This window comes from Brassica rapa, chromosome A02, assembly GCF_000309985.2.
Source record: "Brassica rapa cultivar Chiifu-401-42 chromosome A02, CAAS_Brap_v3.01, whole genome shotgun sequence".
NCBI lineage: Eukaryota > Viridiplantae > Streptophyta > Magnoliopsida > Brassicales > Brassicaceae > Brassica > Brassica rapa.
In genome coordinates, this window is record NC_024796.2 from 18,177,259 (window position 1) to 18,199,177 (window position 21,919).

The following is a 21,919-nucleotide window of genomic DNA, read 5'->3' on the forward strand; positions in this document are numbered from 1 at the left end:
ACGTTTACATCGATCGACATCCATTCCGGTTAGGTATATCATTCTAACTTGTTAAATTGAGTACTTATGAGTTATTTACACAATAACTCCGACTGGATATACACTGGTCACAGCGTTATCTAAGTCTGGGGGAGGTTCTACTAATATTGTGTTTTACTTAGTTATAAACAACAAAAAAAAACAAAAAAAAAAACAGATCCGAGTAGACGATTGCTCAGCACATCGACCGATGACACCAGCTCGATATCGATCGATATCGCTTCATATCCAACAATCGATTGTCTCTTCATTGTGTCGAATGATTGCTCTAGCCATCGACCGATGAGACCATGTCACTATCAATCGACATCACTTCATCAACATCGGTCGATTGTCTATTCATTGTATCGATCGATACTGATGTCGAGCAGGTTATCGTTCTTACTTGTTAAATTGTCTACTTATTATTTATGCTCTAACCGTAAATCCGACTAAATATACATTGGGGACAGTGTAATTTAAGTCTCGAGGGATGTTTACTGATATTTGCTTATCTATTGAGTTTTATAAAATGTTTTCAAAACTGTTTTTATTGAGCCAAGAAGGGGATAATGAACTTATTAGATTCATGCTTTTTATCTAACCACTCTTTAGCAACATTCTAGACTTACTGATTGCAGATAGTACTAAAGATACTAAAGTGGATCAACATGTCAACTATGTTCACACTTGCTGAGATTGTTTGAAGGAACCGAAGCTGACCTCCAACCTAATTTGACTTAAATGCTTGTCTTGGGGCTTGGTATACACTGGATCGGATTCCTCTTTCAGGTCTGAAAGGTAAAAGTCTGAGTGATTTTGGTTTCCTTATCTCCTCCCTTTGGCATCCTAATAAAATAAAATAAAAAAATTGAGATGATTTCTTGCGGTTTAGAGGGGTAGGTACATTACCGATGACCCAATTATTCTACTCTAATAGAATGATCACACATTGTTGGAAGCGAGGGGTAGGTACATTACCGATGACCCTACTATTCGCCTACACTTTGTCAAGAAAAGAAAAGAAAAAAAAATAAAATTAAATAAATAAATAAATAAAATCGAAAAGAAGGTGAATAAGATGGACTGCATCAGCATCTTTGTTCATTGGAATTGAGATAAAAAGGATCCAGAGAAGGGAGATGTAGAGTAAAAGAAACCAGAACAAGACTACCAGTTTACTCAGATACCTGTTGGGGTAAGAGTCCATGTGTCTTGTGATCGATACTCCCAAGGTAAAGCATACACATTTATTTATGTTAAGAAATAAGGTTGGTAGAGGGGAATGTCAGACATGATTTGCTAAAATGTTGGCTAGGTGAATTTGGTTGCTAAGCTAGGATATTGTATAATGTGCTTCTGTGATTAGGAATTCTTAGATGTGGATTGCAATATTGTAGAGGTGATAATTCTAAGTTTTAAATCATGTGAGTCCCTGCTGTTTTCAAAACCTCTTTCCGAGAGACTGCCCGTCTGTTTTGCTTGAGGACAAGCAAAAGGGTAAGTCTGGGGGAGTTGATAGACCATATATTTTCCCATTTTTAATCATGGTCTATAAGTGTTTTAAAGTGTTTTAAGATACAATTATTATGTTTTGGAGTCTATTTAGAGTATTTACAGGTTCAGGGACATTTAGGAGAAATATGGTGATTTTGGAGTCTTTTGAAGCCTTTGGAGGTGCAGAGTTACACAGACGCGTCAGATGTTTAGCTATGCATGAAGAACTTCCGACCGTTAGATTGAGCCCATATTTTTATAAAAGATAGAGCTTTGAGTTAGCTTTCCAATTCCACCGGTCTCAGGTCAATCAGAATCCTGTAGCAGAAGTTATGCCCGTTTTACTGAAGAGTGGTCAGTCTGCCTTGCGAGAGGAAGCTGCCGAGAAGAGGAAGCCGCGTCGATCGATGCAGCACTCTGCACATCGATCGATGGAGATCCCAGATCGTGGGCCTTGTATATTTTATGACCAGAAGTGACCACAAATTACCAGAATACCTTTGGACGACCAGAAACCCTATTTATGTTATATCTAAGCCATTGTTGACGGCTACGCTTTCTACATGCTTTCATTTCCATTGTTTCTCTTAGAGGAGAGAAGGGAGGAACTCCTATCAGAGTCCTCCTGGAACTCCATTGGTTTTATTGATCTGTTTCATTTCAGTTTACATCTATTCATCTATGATTTTGTTTTCATGTCTGAGTAGATCCACCTGTTAGATCCAGGGTTCAGATAGGTTTGTGGGATTAGCCTCAAACTATAGATCTGCCTTGTTGTGATAACATGATAGATTTGTATTCATTGCTTGTTTTAGAGTAATTAACTAGAACTTGATCATAGGATTGCATACTCAAGCACCCTTATTATCCCATCCTGACATCTATCTATCATATTAGGACTGCTAGAGAGGGCTAACCGCCAATTTAGTATCTTAATAGGGTATATCATACTCGCGCATAGGCCTGGCTAGAACCCGTCGATCGATGTCTTCAACTGACTATCGGTCGACGTAGGCAAAGGTGTATCGGTCTATGTCCCAATAGGACCATCGATCGACACTCTTTCGTGTCAACATACTAACCGTTGAGACACGAGATCTAGCTTGTTAACCAGTGAAACATGCGACAGCTGATCACTAAGTTAAGCGGTTGAGCTCTAACATATCATGCATGCAATAAATAGGTACCTATAGGAATTATAATCTCCAACAACTGAATAGAAACCCTAGATCTAGCAACCTTCCTTCCATCGAACTACTCCTTGCCAAGCTGAACAATTGCCTTGTTCATCTTGTTTATTGCTTTAATTATTACTTGCTTTATTTACTGCTTTAACACCTATTAGCCTAGCTTAATCATATAACTATTAGATCTAATCGGTTCCCTACCTCCTTGTGGATTTGATCCCTAAGTACTATAACTCGACCTCTTTTGATGAGAGTAACACTCTTTACGGTAATTTGAGTGATATCAGCTACCCACAGGATCGCTAAAATCCTGGACCGACATCAAGAATGCTTTCTTGCGAAACTTCTTTGATGAGGCACGCGCTGAAGACTTGAGGAGTAAAATTGCTACGTTCGCGCAGGAGACTGGAGAGTCTTTTAAAGATGTGTGGATTAGATTCCAGGTCTTCCAACGAGACTGTCCACACCACAGATTCAATGAAGTGCAAATGCTGAGCACTTTCTTCAGAGGTATCTCCTTGAGGTATCAGATGGCTCTTGATACAGCTAGCGAGGGAAACTTCAACACCAGGAATCCGGTAGAGGCTATGAGACTGATAGAAAATCTAGCAAACAGCAGCAGCACCAAGAACATTAACTGTGAAAGGAAGAAGTCTATTGCATCCCTAGGAAAGGAGCAGATGGACGAAGTTAGAGCAAAGTTAGATGTGGTTCATGAGCTTCTTAGGAAGCATGTCTGCTCAGTTGAAGGAGAAGTAGCTGTAGACATGGAAGGAGAAGAAGATGTGAACTACATTTGAGGTACTAGATTTCAGAGATCTAGAAACCAGGGTGGAAACAGAAACTTCTATGGCAATGGTCAGAGGAGTAACCAGAGTTCACAGTTCCAGAAACCTTTCAGCAACAACAACAGAGGCTATGGAAACTCATACTACCATAATCCACCACCACAGACTCAGGAATGCAACATTGAAGCACTGCTTGACAGAGTTCTGGAAGGACAACAGCAACTCACTGTGGACTTCAATAGAAGATAGATTCTGCCTACAACAGTCTAAACACAAAAACTGAGACCTTAGAGACTCAAGTGAGGAAGCTTGAAATGCAAGTGGCTCAGACTGGAGACACTGTAAAGAGGCAAGAAGCCTTGGCTAGAGAGATAGGAGTTGAGAAAGCAAAAATCCACGTGAATACCATCCTAGATGATGATTTCTTGCAAGTGGTCAAGCATGAGAAGCTTGGAGAAGGAGACTTCGAAGTTGAAAGCTCCATGAACTTCGGCGGATCACACTGGTGTCGACCGATGTCAATGGATGCACATCGCTCGACAGACCAAGACGAAGATCGATCGACGGATTACTCTAGACATCGATCAACGTCATCTGTGAATCGACTGCGGAGTGTAGTGCAGTTTGAATCATGACTCATGAGGAATTCGCATAAAAACACCCTCACCCACCCTCCCCGTTCTATGTCAAAATCGATCGAGCGCATGAGCCAGCCATCGATCGACAAAGAGAGACCGACATCGATCGACCCCCCTCACCTCCCATCAATCGACATGCACCTCTCACCCACCGAGTACGATTACCATCAATTGATAGTAACTGGATCACCGCACTCAGACCACCACCTAAACCTTTAGCAAACCCACCAGAACCTACAACAAACCCTTCAGACACTACACCAGAGCCTATGCAAGTTGATGAGGCAACTGAGGGAAGAGTGTTAAAGAAAAGGAAGGAGAAAGGAGATGGATGGTTTCACTAAGAGAGTCCTCAGAATCCCAGTGGAGAAACAATTTGATGAAGATTATTTCACACACCGGTTGTGGATGTTCTTCAGGGAGACTAAGGAAACTGAGGAGGACATTAGGAGAATGTTTTATCATGTCAGGGAAATGATGAAACTAAGGATCACATTGAAGAAGAAGAGTGATCCTGGGAAGTTTGCAATACCATGTCCGGTAAAGGGTATTGAATTTCCCCATGCACTTTGTGACACAGGAGCATCAGTCAGTATCCTACCTAAGGTTATCGCAGACCAGCTGGGTCTGAAAATAGAGCCCTCATCAGAATCTTTCACCTTCGTGGATCTTTCAGAAAGGAGCTCAGGAGGCATCATAAGAAACCTTGAGGTACAGATTGGTAACGCCCTTGTCCCAGTAGATTTTCATGTCATGGACATCAACCTTAACTGGAACTCTTCACTTCTGCTTGGAAGAGCTTTCCTAGCTACAGTAGGAGCTGTATGTGACATGAACACCAACAAATTATGTCTAACACAGATAGATCCAGATTTCCACTATGACCTAGTTCGAGTTGTGAGACAACATGTCAACCTCGTGGATGTTGGAAATGATCTTGGCTACATTGCAGCATGCCATTGTGGAGCAGAGTACAAAACCGAGTACTCGGATTCGATCGACACTCACACTGTCACATCGATCGATTCCAATGAGTCACCGACGACCGATGAACGCTATCCCACGTTGCTCGACGGGATGCAACCGGTAGACCACTCCACATTACCAGATCAGTACTATCCAGACTTTGCCTTTCAACAACCCAACAAGAACGGACGAGATGACTATTCCATAGGCAGTTGGGCAGATAGTGGATTCCCTGAAAGTTTTGCAGTGGAGACTGTGATTCTTTCATCCAATGAGGATCCTACTGAGGAGTATGATGAGGATTACTCGAAGGAAAGAGCTACAGAGATTGCTATGCAGGATAATGTGGGAACCGAAATTCGCACTGTCGATTTCCATTTAAATAAGGAAACTAGGAAAACCCTAATTTCCCAGAGGTCCCGGATCTCTGCGAGAGCCAACGACAAGTGATCGAATGTATGCGGAAATCATGAAAATATAACAAACGAGTTTAGAGAAAACAGAAAATCTTATTTCGAGTCCGCGTAAGAGCGTTGCGATCATTACAAGAGAATACAAAGGCTTTGGCCGCAGGGGCCGTCAGCGAGTTACCTAGTTCTAGCAACATAAAACCCTAATCCTAGTTGAGTCGCAGCTCGATAACAAAGGACGAAAAAGATATCTATAAGGCTTAGATTGATTTCGGACTGAACCTTGTTAAAGGCTGCCTACGTACCCCTTTCGAGGATCAAGCCGAACGTAGTTCAATTGATAGAGCTGGACAAGAGATCGAACTGCCTGGGCGAGTTCGTCTAGTAATTGAGTGCCAGTCATAGAAACCGAACTTGTCGAGAATAAGCCTAAAGTTTCTAAGTGCAGAGAATTCCGAATCTAAAAAGCTCCCCTTCTTGCTCCTCGCCTAGGACTCCTTATATACTAGCTCCAAGGTCGGTTTACGCTTTTACTCTTCTGCCCTTAAGCCGTCATAGCATAAAAATGGAGATATTCCATTTTTCCCGGTCTTCACAATTATCTTCAAAACTTCCGTATTTATCCGCGGAAACTTGACATTTATCCTTCCTTGTGGACCAAGCGTAAACCAGTCTGTGGTTTACGGGCTTTTGATTAGGAAAATCATAGGATGGACCTCGAGTCGTGTTTTAGGTCCCTTTGGGCCGTCTTCCGACTCGACACGTTTACTACGAGTTTTCCGCGGTTTCTAATCCGCGAAGTTTGATCGATGAATTAGAATGGCGGGAAACATGGACTGAGCTTGCTACGGTCTTCGGGAGATAGCATTCGAAGGTTTTGACGAGAATGCAAGAACTGGTGTCGTATTGACGTTCGGAAAGGTTCAATCGCTACACAGCGACCAAACTTTGGCTCGAGCCCGGTCGCTTCGTAGCGACCGAGCGGGACGACGATCGCTCGGTCGCTACGTAGCGACCGAGCTTTGGCTGAGCTCGGTCGCTACGTAGCGACCGAGTGGGACGATCGCTCGGTCGCTACGTAGCGACCGAGCTTGGCTGAGCTTGGTCGCTACGTAGCGACCGAGCGGGAAGCCCGGTCGCTACGTAGCGACCGAGCTATGGCTCGAGCTCGGTCGCTACGTAGCGACCGAGCGGGACGATCGCTCGGTCGCTACGTAGCGACCGAGCTTTGGCTCGAGCTCGGCCGCTACGTAGCGACCGAGCGGGACGATCGCTCGGTCGCTACGTAGCGACCGAGCGGGACGATCGCTCGGTCGCTACGTAGCGACCGAGCAGGACGATCGCTCGGTCGCTACGTAGCGACCGAGCTTTGGCTCGAGCTCGGTCGCTACGTAGCGACCGAGCGGGACGATCGCTCGGTCGCTACGTAGCGACCGAGCTTTGGCTCGAACTCGGTCGCTACGTAGCGACCGAGCGGGGACGATCGCTACGTAGCGACCGAGCTTGGCTCGGGCTTGGTCGCTACGTAGCGACCGAGCGAGACGGATGCTCGGTCGCTACGTAGCGTCCGAGCGAGACGGACGCTCGGTCGCTACGTAGCGACCGAGCTTTGGCTCGAACTTGGTCGCTACGTAGCGACCGAGCGGGACGATCGTTACGTATTGACCGAGCTTGGCTCGGGCTTGGTCGCTACGTAGCAACCGAGCGAGACGGATGCTCGGTCGCTACGTAGCGTCCGAGCGAGACGGACGCTCGGTCGCTACGTAGCGACCGAGCTTGGCTCGAGCTCGGTCGCTACGTAGCGACCGAGCTGTGTGCATGCTTGGTCGCCGCGTATCGATCGAGCTTGGCTTGTCCACGGTCTGATTTCCATACTCGAGCTTGTCCGCGGCCGATTTGGATACATGTCCGTTTCCTTCGGACAATCGGTATTTAGTGGTTCGATTGAGATTTGGACGATATTTTACTGCAAGGCTGTTCGTAAAGATATCTTTACGAAGATTACTTTTCGTAAAAACGGTTATGCTGACTTTTACGGACTTTCAGGCATTGATTCCGTCGTGACCGATTTTGACCCCAACAGATAAAAGATATTCAACCCATTCCTTCAACAACCCGCCTACACCATCGATCGACAGCATATACTTAGCATCGGTCGATTCCCACCCTCATCCGGCAAAACGATCATCTGCATCGATCGATACCGCACCTCGTACATCGATCGATATTAAAGTCGCCGCCTCAGAAAATGAAAAAGGGAATATTCTTATTCCACATAAGTTTACCAACACCTATATAAGGAGTTTTGCACCCAGGAGTACTTCTCAGGAAACATAAGCAGAAAAATTGAGTGCTCCTACACACCAATCGAAAGGAACATCCAGGAGAAGCATTCGATCCAAAAACCCTAATTCAGCAGAAAACGTCTACCATCGATCGATACCCCAGTATCAACATCGAGCGATTATCATTCTAAACCTAAACTTTCTTTATCTACTAAGAATATGAGTATTGATTACGATTTTTTATTGCCTGATGAATTTGGTATTTTCAGGGACCAAGATGACCATGCAATAGCTATGGATGAAAGGATTCTACAAGTATCCAGAGAGGACATATCAGATATTGTTCAGTTGGCCAATGGAGTAGACAACTTGTTTACGCAGCAAGACAGCATCCCAGACAACAATCCAACTGTTCTAGAAAAATATCCAGAGCACTACAAAAAAAAATCGTCTTTTTTAACATGAGAAAACAGCTATTATATGCTTTTATTAGCATTATTGAAACTGCTATGTCTGCTCCAGCTATAAAAAGTCCATCATTTATGATTGCAATTTTTTAAGGGCTATCGTATCATGGATTTATGATAGCAATATTTATTGTTTGCTATTAGTTACTATTTTCATTTATATTTTAAATTAATATATTTTTAATAAATTAATAATGAAAATATATTTCTAATATAATTGGTTTGAAAGGATATTGGTTTATTATTAAAATCGTGGTTTACAAATTATATCGGTTTACACACAAACCCGGTTTACACTGGTTTACACACAGACCCAGTTTAGAAATCTAAACCTGAAAAACAAGATGAATAACCCTAGATCTAAACTCTTCGCCGTCAACTTCAACTCCATCGATTTCTTCTTCTTCTTCTTCTTCTACCTCATCGTCTTTGAACAGCCACCGTCAAACCTCACCATTGTCTCTGAACCAACTCCATGAAGCTCTTCACTTCCACCACGTCTCATCTATCTCTCCTCTATGGCTTCTCATATATATCTCCTCATCGTCTATGAACCAACTGCATCTCCCAGCCGCTAACGACCCACCGCTTCTATTACGTCCTCCTCCATCAGGCTCCTCTGCCTTGACCACCTTCATCTAACAAGAAGAACAAAAAATCACACTCAAAACATAGAGAAAGAGAGTGAAAAACACAGAATGAGAGAAATAGAGAGAGATGTGACCAGTAACGGTGGTGACGAGCAGTGGCGGTGGCGACTTCGGTGAAGGCAGAGACCGGCGAAGATGGATCTGCGATGCGGTAGAGAAGCTCATCAGGCGCAGAGCTTCATCTCAGCCCAATCAAAATGGCTCGTCTGTGGGGTTCGTCCTCGGGTTCATGAGGAGGCAAAGCTTTGGCGTTGAAGACGGTGGAAGAGTGAGATTTGACAGAAGAGGAAGAAAGCAAAATATAAAATGAAAACTAAGAGCATCTCCAACCCATAACACTATTATAGTGTCAAAACTACACTATTTTAGTGTAATTTCAGCACTAAAAAAAGTTTTTCTCCAACTATAACACCAAATTTCACATTAGAAACTATTTTATAATATTATATGTATTTATAGTTTTATTTGTATTTATTTAATTGTCCATTTTATTAATAAATTAAGTAAATATTGTTTTAGTGGGGTGAATAGCGTTTTAGTGTGGTGAATAGTGTCATACCAAATTTGGTGTGAAATTATAGTTTTACACTAAAATAGTGTGATTTTTAGTGTTGGGTTGGAAAAGATTTTAGTGTCAAAATCACACTAAAATAGTATTTTAGAGTTGGGTTGGAGATGGTCTAAAGCCGAGAAACAGAGAGATGAAGAAGCACAAATTGGATGAATCTGGGCCATTGAATAAAATTAATCAATGGTCTATATTGCCAATCCACACACTCTCATTATTAGCCAATGGAAAATAGATGAGAGATTACTAATTTTATTTATTTTTATTGTAGTTTATCTTCGTTCTTGGCAACTATTGTAACTTTAATATTATAATATTTTTTAAAAAATGTAGATATAAAGTTTTAGAGATTATATAAATTAATTAATCTTTGAGGTTGAAAAGTTGTAGTTAAGATTCAGTTTATGCAATTTAAAGTCAAAATTTTAATGTTAGGAATATAATGTGCAAGGTTTAGATTTGAATAGATTAGAGTTTTAAAGATTATGTTTAGGGTTTCAAATAGGGGTAGCAAAAAGATAATTTTTTTTTTATTTAATCTTAAATTTAGGATAAATATTTGAAAATTAAATTTATAAGCTTAAAACGTTTAATATAGAGTAATTTTTCATCTAATAATTAGATTATTTACTATATTGTAAATTTAATGTTTATGATATAGAGTTCAAAGTTTAAATTTGGGATTTGAGGTTAAGATTAAGACTTGGACTACGTTTTTAAAAATTAAGTTTAGATATTAGATTAAGTTGAGATTATTTGTGAAAATATTAGATTTGTAGTCTGCGTGTGTAAGATTTGACGTGGTTTGGAATTTTAATTTTAACTTAAGATTTATAATGATAAAAGTGACTATTAAATATAAATGTTAAGACTTAGTCATAACGTTAAAGTTATTAAAGCAAAGAAGTTTAAAAATTAAAAATTGTGTAAGATATAAAAATTAAGTATGATTTGGTATGTAGTTTAGATTTAAAGATTAATGTTTTCAATGCATAAGAAAAATGCTATTATATTTTTTTGATATCATGTATTTGGCACTTAAATCTGTTTTTTAGTTTTTGCAAATTATTTGGAAGACATCAAGATCCTGAAAAAGAGCTTCACCCGATCAGAGATTATCTATGTACCACGGACACAAAATTCAAAGGAGGATAATCTAGCACGCAGTGCTAGAAAGCAATCGTCTTTCGTCGTTCACATGGATACAAATCACCCGGTTTGGTTTACAGAGTCAGTATGAGTTTGTATTGTTGATGACAAAAAAAAAATCTGTTTTTTAACTAAGTATTGGTGGTATCAATGATTTCCGCGTCCCGCTCACTAATTTTCCACAACAGCGATAATTAACTGCTATCAATATAAACAAAAGTAAAAAATTAATCTTTCATAGCAGTTTAGAAAACAATGCTATCATAATGTGCTATTAATATCACTTTTCTTTGTAGTGGAAGCTATAATAACAGGAATTAGTTCACACCAAATGTGCAAACCTGTTAGCTATCCATCGATCGATGAGATTGCTTCTACATCGCTCGATAGGGTAACACCAACGTCGCTCGATAAAACACCTTCACCATCGATCGATAGACATTATAAATGTGGACGTCGTGCTCATGACAGCTATGGAGCCAGAAAGTTTAGATGGGAACAGAAGGACGAATATGGAGTCTACATAGACGAGTCTGGATATGCAAGGAGCGCAGCTGGTGATATGATTCCTGTTACCAATGATGACATCAGGAAAATTCTAGAGAGAGCATCCCTATTTGGAGAGGGTCGCATATGTCTTCCAGAACATGTCATTTCCTTCACACCTACAACACTGGCACCTGAGATCTACACCAAGGATGAGATCAATGAGATGGTGACTGGTATTTGTGGAACTCAGGAAAAGCTTGGAGATGAACTCAACATCGATCGACGCCAACAAATAGGGATGCTCTCTCTAGAATTTTCCTGATGTCATCAACATCGATCGACGCCAACAAAGCAACATCGATCGACGTCAAGCCACATACATCCCAGATTCCTGCAGAACCGGAACGTTTGGCAGAGAAGAAGGATGAATGGGAGATCGCATACATCAACACTAGGATTAACGACGTTTACAACCCTCTAAACAACAACGTGGACTGGTTGAGCACGAGAATTGATCTGGTACAGCAAAAACTGGACACCATTCGCATGAACGATCCACAACCAGCCACATCGATCGATATCTGCAACATCACATCGATCGACACAAGGTTCGCAGCAATGGAGGAGTGGTAGAAATCGTATGAGGATATGCACGACCGGTTCACCTCACCTATCATGCAATACTTGGACACCTTGTCTACACAGATGATGAATGTCCAGAAGGACATTGGTAAGCTTAATGATCAACACGATTTTCAGGAAGAAGGTTCAACATTGATCGATAGGTTCCGCATGACATTGCTCGACGGCAAGAAACTTACAGAACATCTTCCCTACACAGCAGACGCAGTTGATCAGATCACATCAAAGCTTTACAAAGCTATAGACACCTTGGAGGACCGACTTGAGAAGCGGTGTGATGACATCTACTTTCCATTCGACGTCAAAATCAGTGGACTAGATAGCCAAGCAGAATGGGTACAGAAGGAAGTCAAAGCCATTCAAAGGCAACTCGCATCTCAACACCAGATATCAGCATCGATCGATGGAGCACACTCAAAATCGATCGACAGTGCTACACCAGCAACGATCGATAGACACTTGGTCGCATCGATCGATACCACTTCCATACCAGACGACGCACAGCTGATACCACACTACAAGGAGTCAATGCAGGAGCAACTGAACGAGCAATCAGAATACGCCTACAGAAAGATAAGCTGCTATCAGTTCAGCATTAAATACATCCTAGAAAGACTACAGAACATCTCAAATGCAGTACAAATGATGGATAAGAGATGGACCAGAAATGATGAGGCCACAAGAAGTTTCATTGCAGCTTGGTCCAGAATGTGCAGAGATGAGGTGGATGCTTGTTTCTCAACAAGTAGATGTTTCTCCACCAACTTGCCACATACCTCTAAAGTCAAGATAAATGACTATAACAAAGCGCTGAGTGGGAGGCAACCCACTATTAGGTAATTTTAATTAGTTTTCTTAGTTATTGGTATTTATTTTCTTTTTTATTCTTTCATATTTATTGCAAGACCCAAGTAGGATGAGTACCAACATATCGACCGTGGATGAGACGTCGACATCGATCGACACACACACACACAAGACGATCGATGCATACCTATGCACATCGATCGATTCCCACTCCGGTCAGGTTTATCTTCCTAGCTTGTTAAATTTGTACTTATGATTTATTTCCACCATAACTAATTTAAGTCTGTGGGGAGGTTTACTGATATGATTTATTCTGATTCTTATAAAAAGATTTTTATAAATTATGCTTAGCTATGTGAAAGAGACTATGATTTTATTACTTGAATGTCGAACCACTCTTTAGCACCATTCTAGATTTACTGCTTGCAGATAGTACTAAGATGCTAAAGTGGACCAACCTGTCAACTATACACACTTGGCTTGATTGTTTGAAGGAACCAAAGCTGACCTCCAATACTAAACCTGACATAACCGTTTGTCTTGGGGCTTGGTATACATCGGATCGGATTCTTCAGACAAGTCTGGAAGGTAAAGCTTTATGTAGATTTATTTATCACAATTTTCTCTCTCTATTTCGACCCTAGAGTAGTTAGTATTAGTTACTAGTTTTTATATTAAAAAAATCCGATATTTCCTATTTAAATAGGACTTAGGATTTAGTTAGGTGGAATCTGAACATGATTTGGTGGCTACAACCATTAAGACTTGCTTCATAAAGATTCCAAATAAAGAATTCGAACAGGACTTGGAGGCGGCAATATTCAAGGCTCGCTTCACAAAGAATTTTTGGATATAGGTCAAAAAGAAGTGAATAGGGCTTGGTGGCAACCATCATTATGACTTGATTCATGGAAGCATGTCCAATCTTGGTCACTGATCCTACAATAGAAGCAGACTTCGACTCAGGAGAGAAATTAGAGATAGAGAAATTATGAACTAACTTTTACATGCAGTTCCACATACTTGTCTGAAAATCCTTGCATCCTTTGAACGATACTCCCAAGGTAAAGCATGCACTTTTATATTTATGCTGAGAAATAAGGTTAGTAGAGGGGAATGTAAGACATGATTTTCTAAGTTGTAGACTAGTTGAACTTGGTTGCTAAGCTAGGATATTGCGTAATGTGCTTTTGTGATTAGGACTTTAGATGTGGTTTGCGAAATTGTAGAGGTGATGATTTCTATGTTTGATATCTATAAGTACCTGCTGTTTTCAAACCTCTTTCAGAGAGACGTTTTTGCTTGAGGACAAGCAAAAGGGTAAGTCTGGGGGAGTTGATATACCATGGATTTGATCCATTTTCACCCATGGTATATAAGTATTTTACTATCTATATACTATATATTCTATCCTATTAGGTATGTTTTCAGGTTCAGAAGTATCTTGGAGTAAAGTGATGATTATGGAGTATTTAGGAGCTTAAATGAGTATTCATCCGAGCTGACCATTAGAGGTCGATACGAAGAAGACACAATCGATCGATGCACATCCAGTGTCGTTGATCGATACAGAAGAGAAGCCTCGACGATTGAAGATTAAGATCGATCTATGTACATCATGTACCATCGCTCGATGTCGAGACGCGGAAGCACGACTTGGTTCCAGCCGACTTTAAACCCAAGACTTCAACAAATTACAAGATTACCCCTGAAGAGTTTTTAACCTAATAGATATATACTTGCCTAAGTGCTAGGAGGCAAGAGAGCTTTTGGCCACCTTTGTATTCTTATTTTCAGCAGAGAGTTTTAGGAGAGAAGATCATAGAAAGATTTGTGATTGGAACTCCATTGATTCATTTATTCTATTCTATGCAAGTTTTATTTATATTTTGTGTCATGAATTGCTTAGCTATGTTTGAGTAGTTTACTTGTTAGATTCAGGGTTCAAGTAGGTTAGTGCTTGTTCTAGATTAGCTACCTAGAATATTGAACCTAGGAATCTGCATGAGTCAAGCATCCTTGACCATCCAGTCCTGAACCTAATCTGTCATACTAGACAACTGGAAAAAGGCTACCGCTGAACTAGAAAGCTAGTGAGCATTATCAACTCACGCTTGAGGCTTAACTAGAAGCATCGATTGATACTGTCTTCTGACAATCGATCGATATTTGTGAAAGGTGTATCGATCGATATCCCTATAGGACCATCGATCGACACTTTTTTGTAATCAATATACGACAGTTGAGGTCCAAGATCTAGTTAGTTAACCAGTGAAACATTGCCATCACTGATCATTGTGTCTAAGGGGTTGAGCTCTAATATATCATGCATGCAACTGATAGGCATCTATAGGATTATAATCTCCAACACCTGAATAGATACCCTGCATCTAATACCTTTCCAATAAGTTACACCCCCAAATCATCTTGTTAGTCGAGCAATAGACTTTCTCAATTAGGATTGCTATTTACATTTAAACCATAAAACAACAAACACTTAGAATTAATAAATTACTAGATTTAATAAGTTCCCTATCTCCTTGTGGATTCGATCCCTGAGTACTACAATTGAACCTCTTATTTGAGAGAGTAATTCACTCCTTAGGGTAATTTGAGTGGTATCATAATACTTAAGTCATTGATACAACATATTAAAAATCATTTTAACCATTCTACTCACTCATAGCAAAAAAAAAAATCATTGATGCATATAACAATAATGATACTTAAGTCACTAATACGACATTTAAAGAAACAAGTATTTTACCCACTCATAGAAATAATCATCATTGGTGCATACTTAAGAGATGTAAACAAATAATAGTAACTAGTCAAAACATATCACAATTTTTACAAGTTTGTTTTGAAAAACTTAGTCAAATTTAGTAAAACTAAGGCAAAAAATATATTTTGAAAATATGAGTTTTACATATGTTGAAGTTACTTAATACTCTTAAAAATACGAATTAATTTATAAATTTCATTCAGTAGGTAAAATATTGATTAATAGACATGAATTAACAAGAAAATGTTAAAAATTATTTATAGTTTTAGAGAAAATAAAAGTTTATTAAACATTGACGCAGACGACTTCCTCGGAGGACGTCTGGCAGACTTCTAGGAATTCATCAATTTAGGTTAGTTTTGCAATTGATTTTTAACCTAGAAGACTTACATGGAAGTCGTCCATCTTTGTTTGTTAAAAAAAACTCGAGATGACTTACATGTATGTCGTCTAGGAAAAACAGGTTAGTTTTGCATTTGACCGGATTGTATCAGAAATTTGACTATTTCCTGGATGACTTACACGTAAGTCGTCCAATAGAAAATTAAAAAATCAATATTTTGTTATACTTAGAAGACTTCCATGTAAGTCGTCTCAGGTTAGTTTGAATTAAAAAATTAAACAATTTTTTTTTCTAGACGACTTACACGGAAGTCGTCCGTCCGATGACTTCCAAGAAAATCATCCAAGATATACAAGGTTTGACCATAATCTCCCAATAAGATCATGAACGACTTCGATGTAAGTCGTCGGACGGACGACTTCCGTGTAAGTCGTCTAGAAAATAAAATTGTTTAATATTTCAATTGCAAACTAACCTGAGACGACTTCCATGTAAGTCGTCTAGGTATAACAAAATGTTGGTTTTTTAAATTTTCCACGGGACGACTTACATGTAAATCGTCTAGGAAAAGTCAAATTTCTGAAAAAAATCGGTCAAATCCATACTTAACCCATTTAAAGTCGTCTCGTATTTTTTTTTAACAAACAAAGATGGACGACTTCCATGTAAGTCGTTTATAAAAACACATTTAAAAGAAAATTGCAAAACTAACATCTGCATTGACCATAAGACTTCCTTGTAAGTTGTCTAGAAGAACAGCTCTGGATAACAAAACTGATTTCATAGTTTCAACCAGTGAACTTGTTTAGCACATATAAGTCTTCGCCAAGCACCTAGAATCTAAAACAAAAGTGACCCACCAAGAATTGTAAGCTTCAACGACTCTATGAACCATAAAATATTTAGAATCAAAATCTTGGGTTTTTTTGGATGAATATGGAGTGAAAGTGAAAGAGATGTTGTTTTTAGTTCATAAGAATTGAGAAAGAAAGAGTGTAAATCACTTTTTAGGTGTATTAAGAGCTTCAAATTGGTTGTTCATGGTGGTTGGTGTATTGATGGCAATGGAAATATTGTGAATACTTGAGGAAGATGAGGGCGATAGAGTAAAATATGCATTTTAGAAAAGAAAAAAAAAAGGTAAAAAAAAGTGATGGCATTTTCATGATAATCTGAACTTTGGGGATGAAAGAAGCAAGTCAAAGTTCCAAAAGAAACATGTGTTAGTTTTGTGTGTGACTTCAAGTTTTGAGTCATATTTGCAAAAAGCCCAAAAATTTAAATCATTAATCACAATTTTTTATGTGGAATTTTTTAACGTTTTTAGTAATTTATTGTCGCATTTTAAAATTTGAAATATAACATGTACAAAAAAATCTAAATTTTTATTATATGGGGAATATTATTATTTAATTTAATTTAATAGTATAAAATTAAACAAAAAGAATAATGGTACATTTTTTATCAAATGTCTCTTACTGAAAATCATTAATAGTCACATTAGGTAATTTCGTAGATTTTATTTAAAGAAATAATGAATTACATTAATGATTAATTTTATTGTTAGTTTAATAAAAAATATAATATATGTTTAGATAAACCAACATATTTCACTAGGGACTTTGAGTAGCATTTTAGTAATGACACATGTCATATCTAAAACGTTGTTCGAATAATATATAAGATATTTTAATCACATTAGGTAATTTCGTAGATTTTATTTAAGGAAAGAATAAAGTACATTAATGATTAATTTTATGGTTAGTTTGATAAAAAAATATAATATATATTTAGATAGACCAACATATTTGTCTAGGGCCTTTGAGTAGCATTCTAGTAATGACATGTGTCGTAACTAAAATGTTGTTCGAATAATATATAAGGGATTTACAACACGCAAGGGAAGATGAAATATACTCCTTATATTATTCATTCTTTCAATACATTTTCAGGAGAGTAGTTAAAAAGGGATGCACATTAGCTTACAATACATTTCGAAAAAGGGTAATTGTTTTTTATATATATGTTATTTAGAAAGAAGAGGGATATAGAATCCATGCCCGGCCAGATTTGGACGTAAAGTGTTTAAACCTACCATACAACATTACTAATATAAGTATAATTTTCCCAGTGGGACTCCACCTTCCCACAAAACCGTAACTCGCGTCTTTGCAGACACCATCGCTAGCGTCCAGCCGCCGTTTGCAGCTGTACCCGGTCGTGAACCCCACGTTTCCATATGCACTGCCATTACAATATTAAATTAGTATTAAGTATTGTTTTCATGGTAAGAATCTCACTAACAAACTCTCATTTGGAATGATTCACGAGAAGGAACAAAAAAAAAATAAGTATGATGGAACGTTCATATATTTTTGAGAGGAGTTTTCAATCTGTTTTCATATATTTTGAGAGGAGTTTTCAATCCTTTTCTTTTCGCATGCTAATTTTTTTTCTTAATATTTTGTTTACAACTGGTACAAAATATTATATCTTATAGACCCTAAAAGGTGTTTACTCACGTTCATCATGCTTAGGTCACCCAGTTATTAAATTTAAAAGTTTGGCGTATATGTAAAATGTTATGAGAGATGTAAAGTCTTACCTGATAACTTCGAGAGTGATGTTAAGAACGTTAAAGTTGAGTGGATCTCGTCGTAGTTGTTCTTCTTCGACGATGGAAACAAGAAAAATGCATATTACTAAAAAGGAAAGTTGTGACACGAAGAACCCACTTCTTTTCCGTTTGTTTCCATTTCCGGAATCATCCTCTTCATCTTTGTTATTATTTTCTTCGGTCAACGGCATAAACAATGTGTACGGAGGAAGGAACCTTATCATTTAATTAGAAAAAAAAACAAATCAATGATTTATATTTGAATGTAATGAAGTGGAGAAGGGGAGACTCACCGCTACCTTAAAGGACATATTTAATTTAATTTACTAGACATATTCCGACTCACTCAATTAAATATGTCTTAAATCTCTTTTATGATGGTATCCTTATTAAAATCTTATAGATTTTGATATCAATCAGGCTTGTCTGGTTCGAACCGGTTTTAGCTCATAAAATCACATACTTTAAGCTCGTAAACTCGAGTTTATTGGATCATTAAGAAATTTAAGTTGATAGATTAATACATCACAAGAAAAAAGATTCATAAATCAATATGTTGAAAAGTATAGGTTAATTTAAATGTAAAAGTTTAAAAGCGAAAATATTTCAATTCCAAATAAATAGGATAAGACTCACAAGTCAAAGAGTAGTAAAACGTAAACTAGTATATTGATCTTGATAGAACATATTGGAATTGGGATCCGAACATACATTAACACATTCAAAATCATCATGGCCATTTGTGTATTAAAAAAAAGAATTGCAAAATTAATCAAGCTTTAACATGTATAAATTTAACTTCATACAATTAAAGTGGTTTAGATGCTTCTATATATATGTTTTGGAGGAAGACGTTTTCTATGTTTATTTTAAAGGTCAAGCAAAAATAATGTAAACTTTGATGCGTATAAATTATATTTAGAATATCGCACATTATTGGAGTTAACTTCTGATAATGTACGCTCTGATAATTTTATAGTTAAAATTTTGTTTAAATTATCAATAGAAAAATTATGGAAATATTTGGTTCAGAACATGCTCTTTGAAAAGTTTGTGACCTCCCCTACATGCATAGATGCGTTAAGTCAACTTCAACATGGGTTACAATATGTCGACATCAGTGTACGTTTCAACCGGACTACGCCGGCAATATATCAAGATCGAATTAAACATTTTAAGTCCACATAAATGCAATAAATAAATGAGAGAGAGAAGAAAAGAATTCAAGTGATTAAGAAGATGTAGTTTCATAGTACTATTTTGTGTTAATGGCGTCGTTAATTACGTCCTAGATCTATGTTCCAGTAATAAACATTGTTGAGAAAAAAAAGAAATTTGGAGAACTCACATCATTGTGATGAAGAATATCAAGGTAGCTGGGGAAAGTGTAGAGATGTCTACAATAGTTTCTCCGGTATGTCTCGAGTTCACCACTTGAAACAACGATCCAACCAACTTCTCGTACCAACTCATTCCTTCAAGAGGCTCTGAACTCCACTCAAAAGTGCAAAAGAGAAGAAATTGAAACAAAAAAAACCCTAACACCGTCAATCCAAGAAGAATACAGACACGAACGGAAAGTAAATGATAGTATCCCATCTTCTTGTGGTTCTTAAGAATATAACCAAACTCGTTGCGCTTTGTAATCTTATAAAGACCCCATATGATCAGCACCAAGAAGCAAGGGAACAAAGTGTTTCCCATCAGACCTTGAGGGATAAGGAGCCAAAGAAGGCCCGAGTTCTTGCGGAAGATGATCATGTTCTCATTAGTTGGGACAAATCCACCGTTTGCGAATGTGGAGACAGTCATAAACACCGAGAAAGTGAGAGGTGAGATGTCCTTGGAACTAAGAACATCTCTCGCTGTTTTAATAAAGCTTACGTACACAAGAACCAACAGGGAGCCGACTAGGTGTGTAATGAGATGGTAACCAAGAACCACTGAGTACAAGCACTTAGATGCCCTCTCAATCATCTGGATTGAACCTTCTTGATGATCAATGACGTTCTCGATGTCAATACGGGGTTCCTCCATACGACGGTCCAAGTCGAAAGAGTCCGTAAGGTGTCTAACCTTGTTATGAGGGTAGACGAATTTTGTGAAATGAGAAAAGTAGAGATTAAGGAAGGAAGTAAAGACCTCTCCACCGAGGAACATAAGTATAGTGAGAAAGATAAGTTGGGTGTTGGAGAAGACTTCCATGTCGATGGTGGACATGGAAGAGATGGTGAGGGCGGAAACAGAAGTGAAGAAGAGGTCAAAGTCATGAGGACGTGAAGTGATTCTTGGCTTCGAGATCTTGAGTGCCAAAAACCCTAAAATGGAGAAGGTCAGGAAATAGATGAAGTAGAGGCAGAGGGGGGACAGATGCTTAGCAAACACCTGTGAACGGATTTTAGCTAATATTCTTGCCCCAACTCTCTCCATTTTTATTTTATTTTTGGGTTTGTGTAAGTACGATCCTCGGCCCTAGTGTTTATTTATAGTACATGCACATGAACATGCTCAGCTATACATACGATGACGGTGACTAACATTACAGCATTGTGTAGGCAAGATTTTAACGGAAATTTGAGGGATGAACCTACTATTGGATCAACTTTTAAATTCACCTCACTTTTATAACTAATCAAATCGCCAACTAGATTATTGCAACATAGATAAATAAATAATATTTATTAAACTATAAAAAAACAAAATAGGTAAAAAAATAATAATGCTAATCTTTACGAAGCTAACGCTGCCAGAAAACCATTAACTCTAAATCATAAACTTTAAACCCAAAATTTAAATTCAAACCCTAAACTCAAATTCTATACTCTAAATCTTAAATCCTATACCCTAGACCATAAACTCAAATCTTATACCTTAAATTTAATCCCAAACTATAAATCCTAAACTCATACCCTAAACTCAAACCATATATCCTAAACCCTAAACCTAAAAATGTAAACCCTCGATCTAAACTCTAGGTTTGGCACTAATCTAGGTGACATTTTAGTCGGTTATAAAAAAAGTGAATTTAAACCATTTATCTATGTGGCATTAATCTAGATGGCAGTTTAATTGACTATAAAAAAAAAGGTGAATTTAAAGGTTTACCCTAGGGGTGAACTTAAGCATTATTCATCATGGTTTGAGTCATGTCCATGCGATTACGCTAATGTTTTAGCCATATATGTAAACTTCTATAAAGTAATATTTAATAAATTAATACATATTAGAAATGAAATTTATCAGATTAAGTTATACTAGTATGAACATTAATAATATCTAAAAAAATAAAATAATAAATTGTAGAACATTTTTGTAAATATATAGTCATAATAATATTATAAATGAATAACAATATAAATTTATGCTCATATATGTATATATATATATATATATATTATATCTACGATCAGACACTTTTATCATTCTAGTGTTGTTTGATTTTTTTTTTTTTTGCTACAAATCCAAAACTATAAAGGGTATTAGACGCAATACTTTTATATATAGCATCTTTAAAAATGTATCATAATAAATCTTCAGTTTATGGTCTGTATATTAAAGACTCTTAACATTATTTCTTACAATTTTAGAATTATGAACATGCGTCAATTCACAT

The 21,919-nt window shown here is 37.9% G+C and overlaps 1 protein-coding gene and 1 non-coding gene across 2 annotated transcripts; both read right to left on the reverse strand.

The window, feature by feature from the left end:
* Nucleotides 1-3,069: 3,069 nt before the first annotated feature.
* LOC117132260 lies at nt 3,070-3,177 on the reverse strand. Its single transcript, XR_004455820.1, has one exon. It is a non-coding gene; the product is annotated as a small nucleolar RNA R71 (small nucleolar RNA).
* A 5,300-nt stretch (nt 3,178-8,477) lies between these two features.
* Nucleotides 8,478-21,634, reverse strand: LOC103853562 (sodium transporter HKT1). The gene is made up of 3 exons (XM_009130471.3): nt 19,655-21,634; nt 18,295-18,522; nt 8,478-17,933 (listed from the first exon to the last, which is right to left on the reverse strand). The coding sequence occupies exons 1-3, from the start codon at nt 20,734-20,736 to the stop codon at nt 17,720-17,722; spliced, it is 1,524 nt and encodes a 507-aa protein (XP_009128719.1). The 5' UTR covers nt 20,737-21,634; the 3' UTR covers nt 8,478-17,719.
* Nucleotides 21,635-21,919: the final 285 nt, after the last annotated feature.

Bases quoted from the DNA above. Each gene is read 5' to 3' on its own strand.
- LOC103853562 (XM_009130471.3), bottom strand. From the start codon at position 20,736: ATGGAGAGAGTTGGGGCAAGAATATTAGCTAAAATCCGTTCACAGGTG. The intron at 18,523-19,654 runs GTGAGTTCTCCA...TTAAATGATAAG, and splicing joins ATATTCTTCATCACAATGAT to GTTCCTTCCTCCGTACACAT. The intron at 17,934-18,294 runs GTAAGACTTTAC...TTGTAATGGCAG, and splicing joins ATCACTCTCGAAGTTATCAG to TGCATATGGAAACGTGGGGT.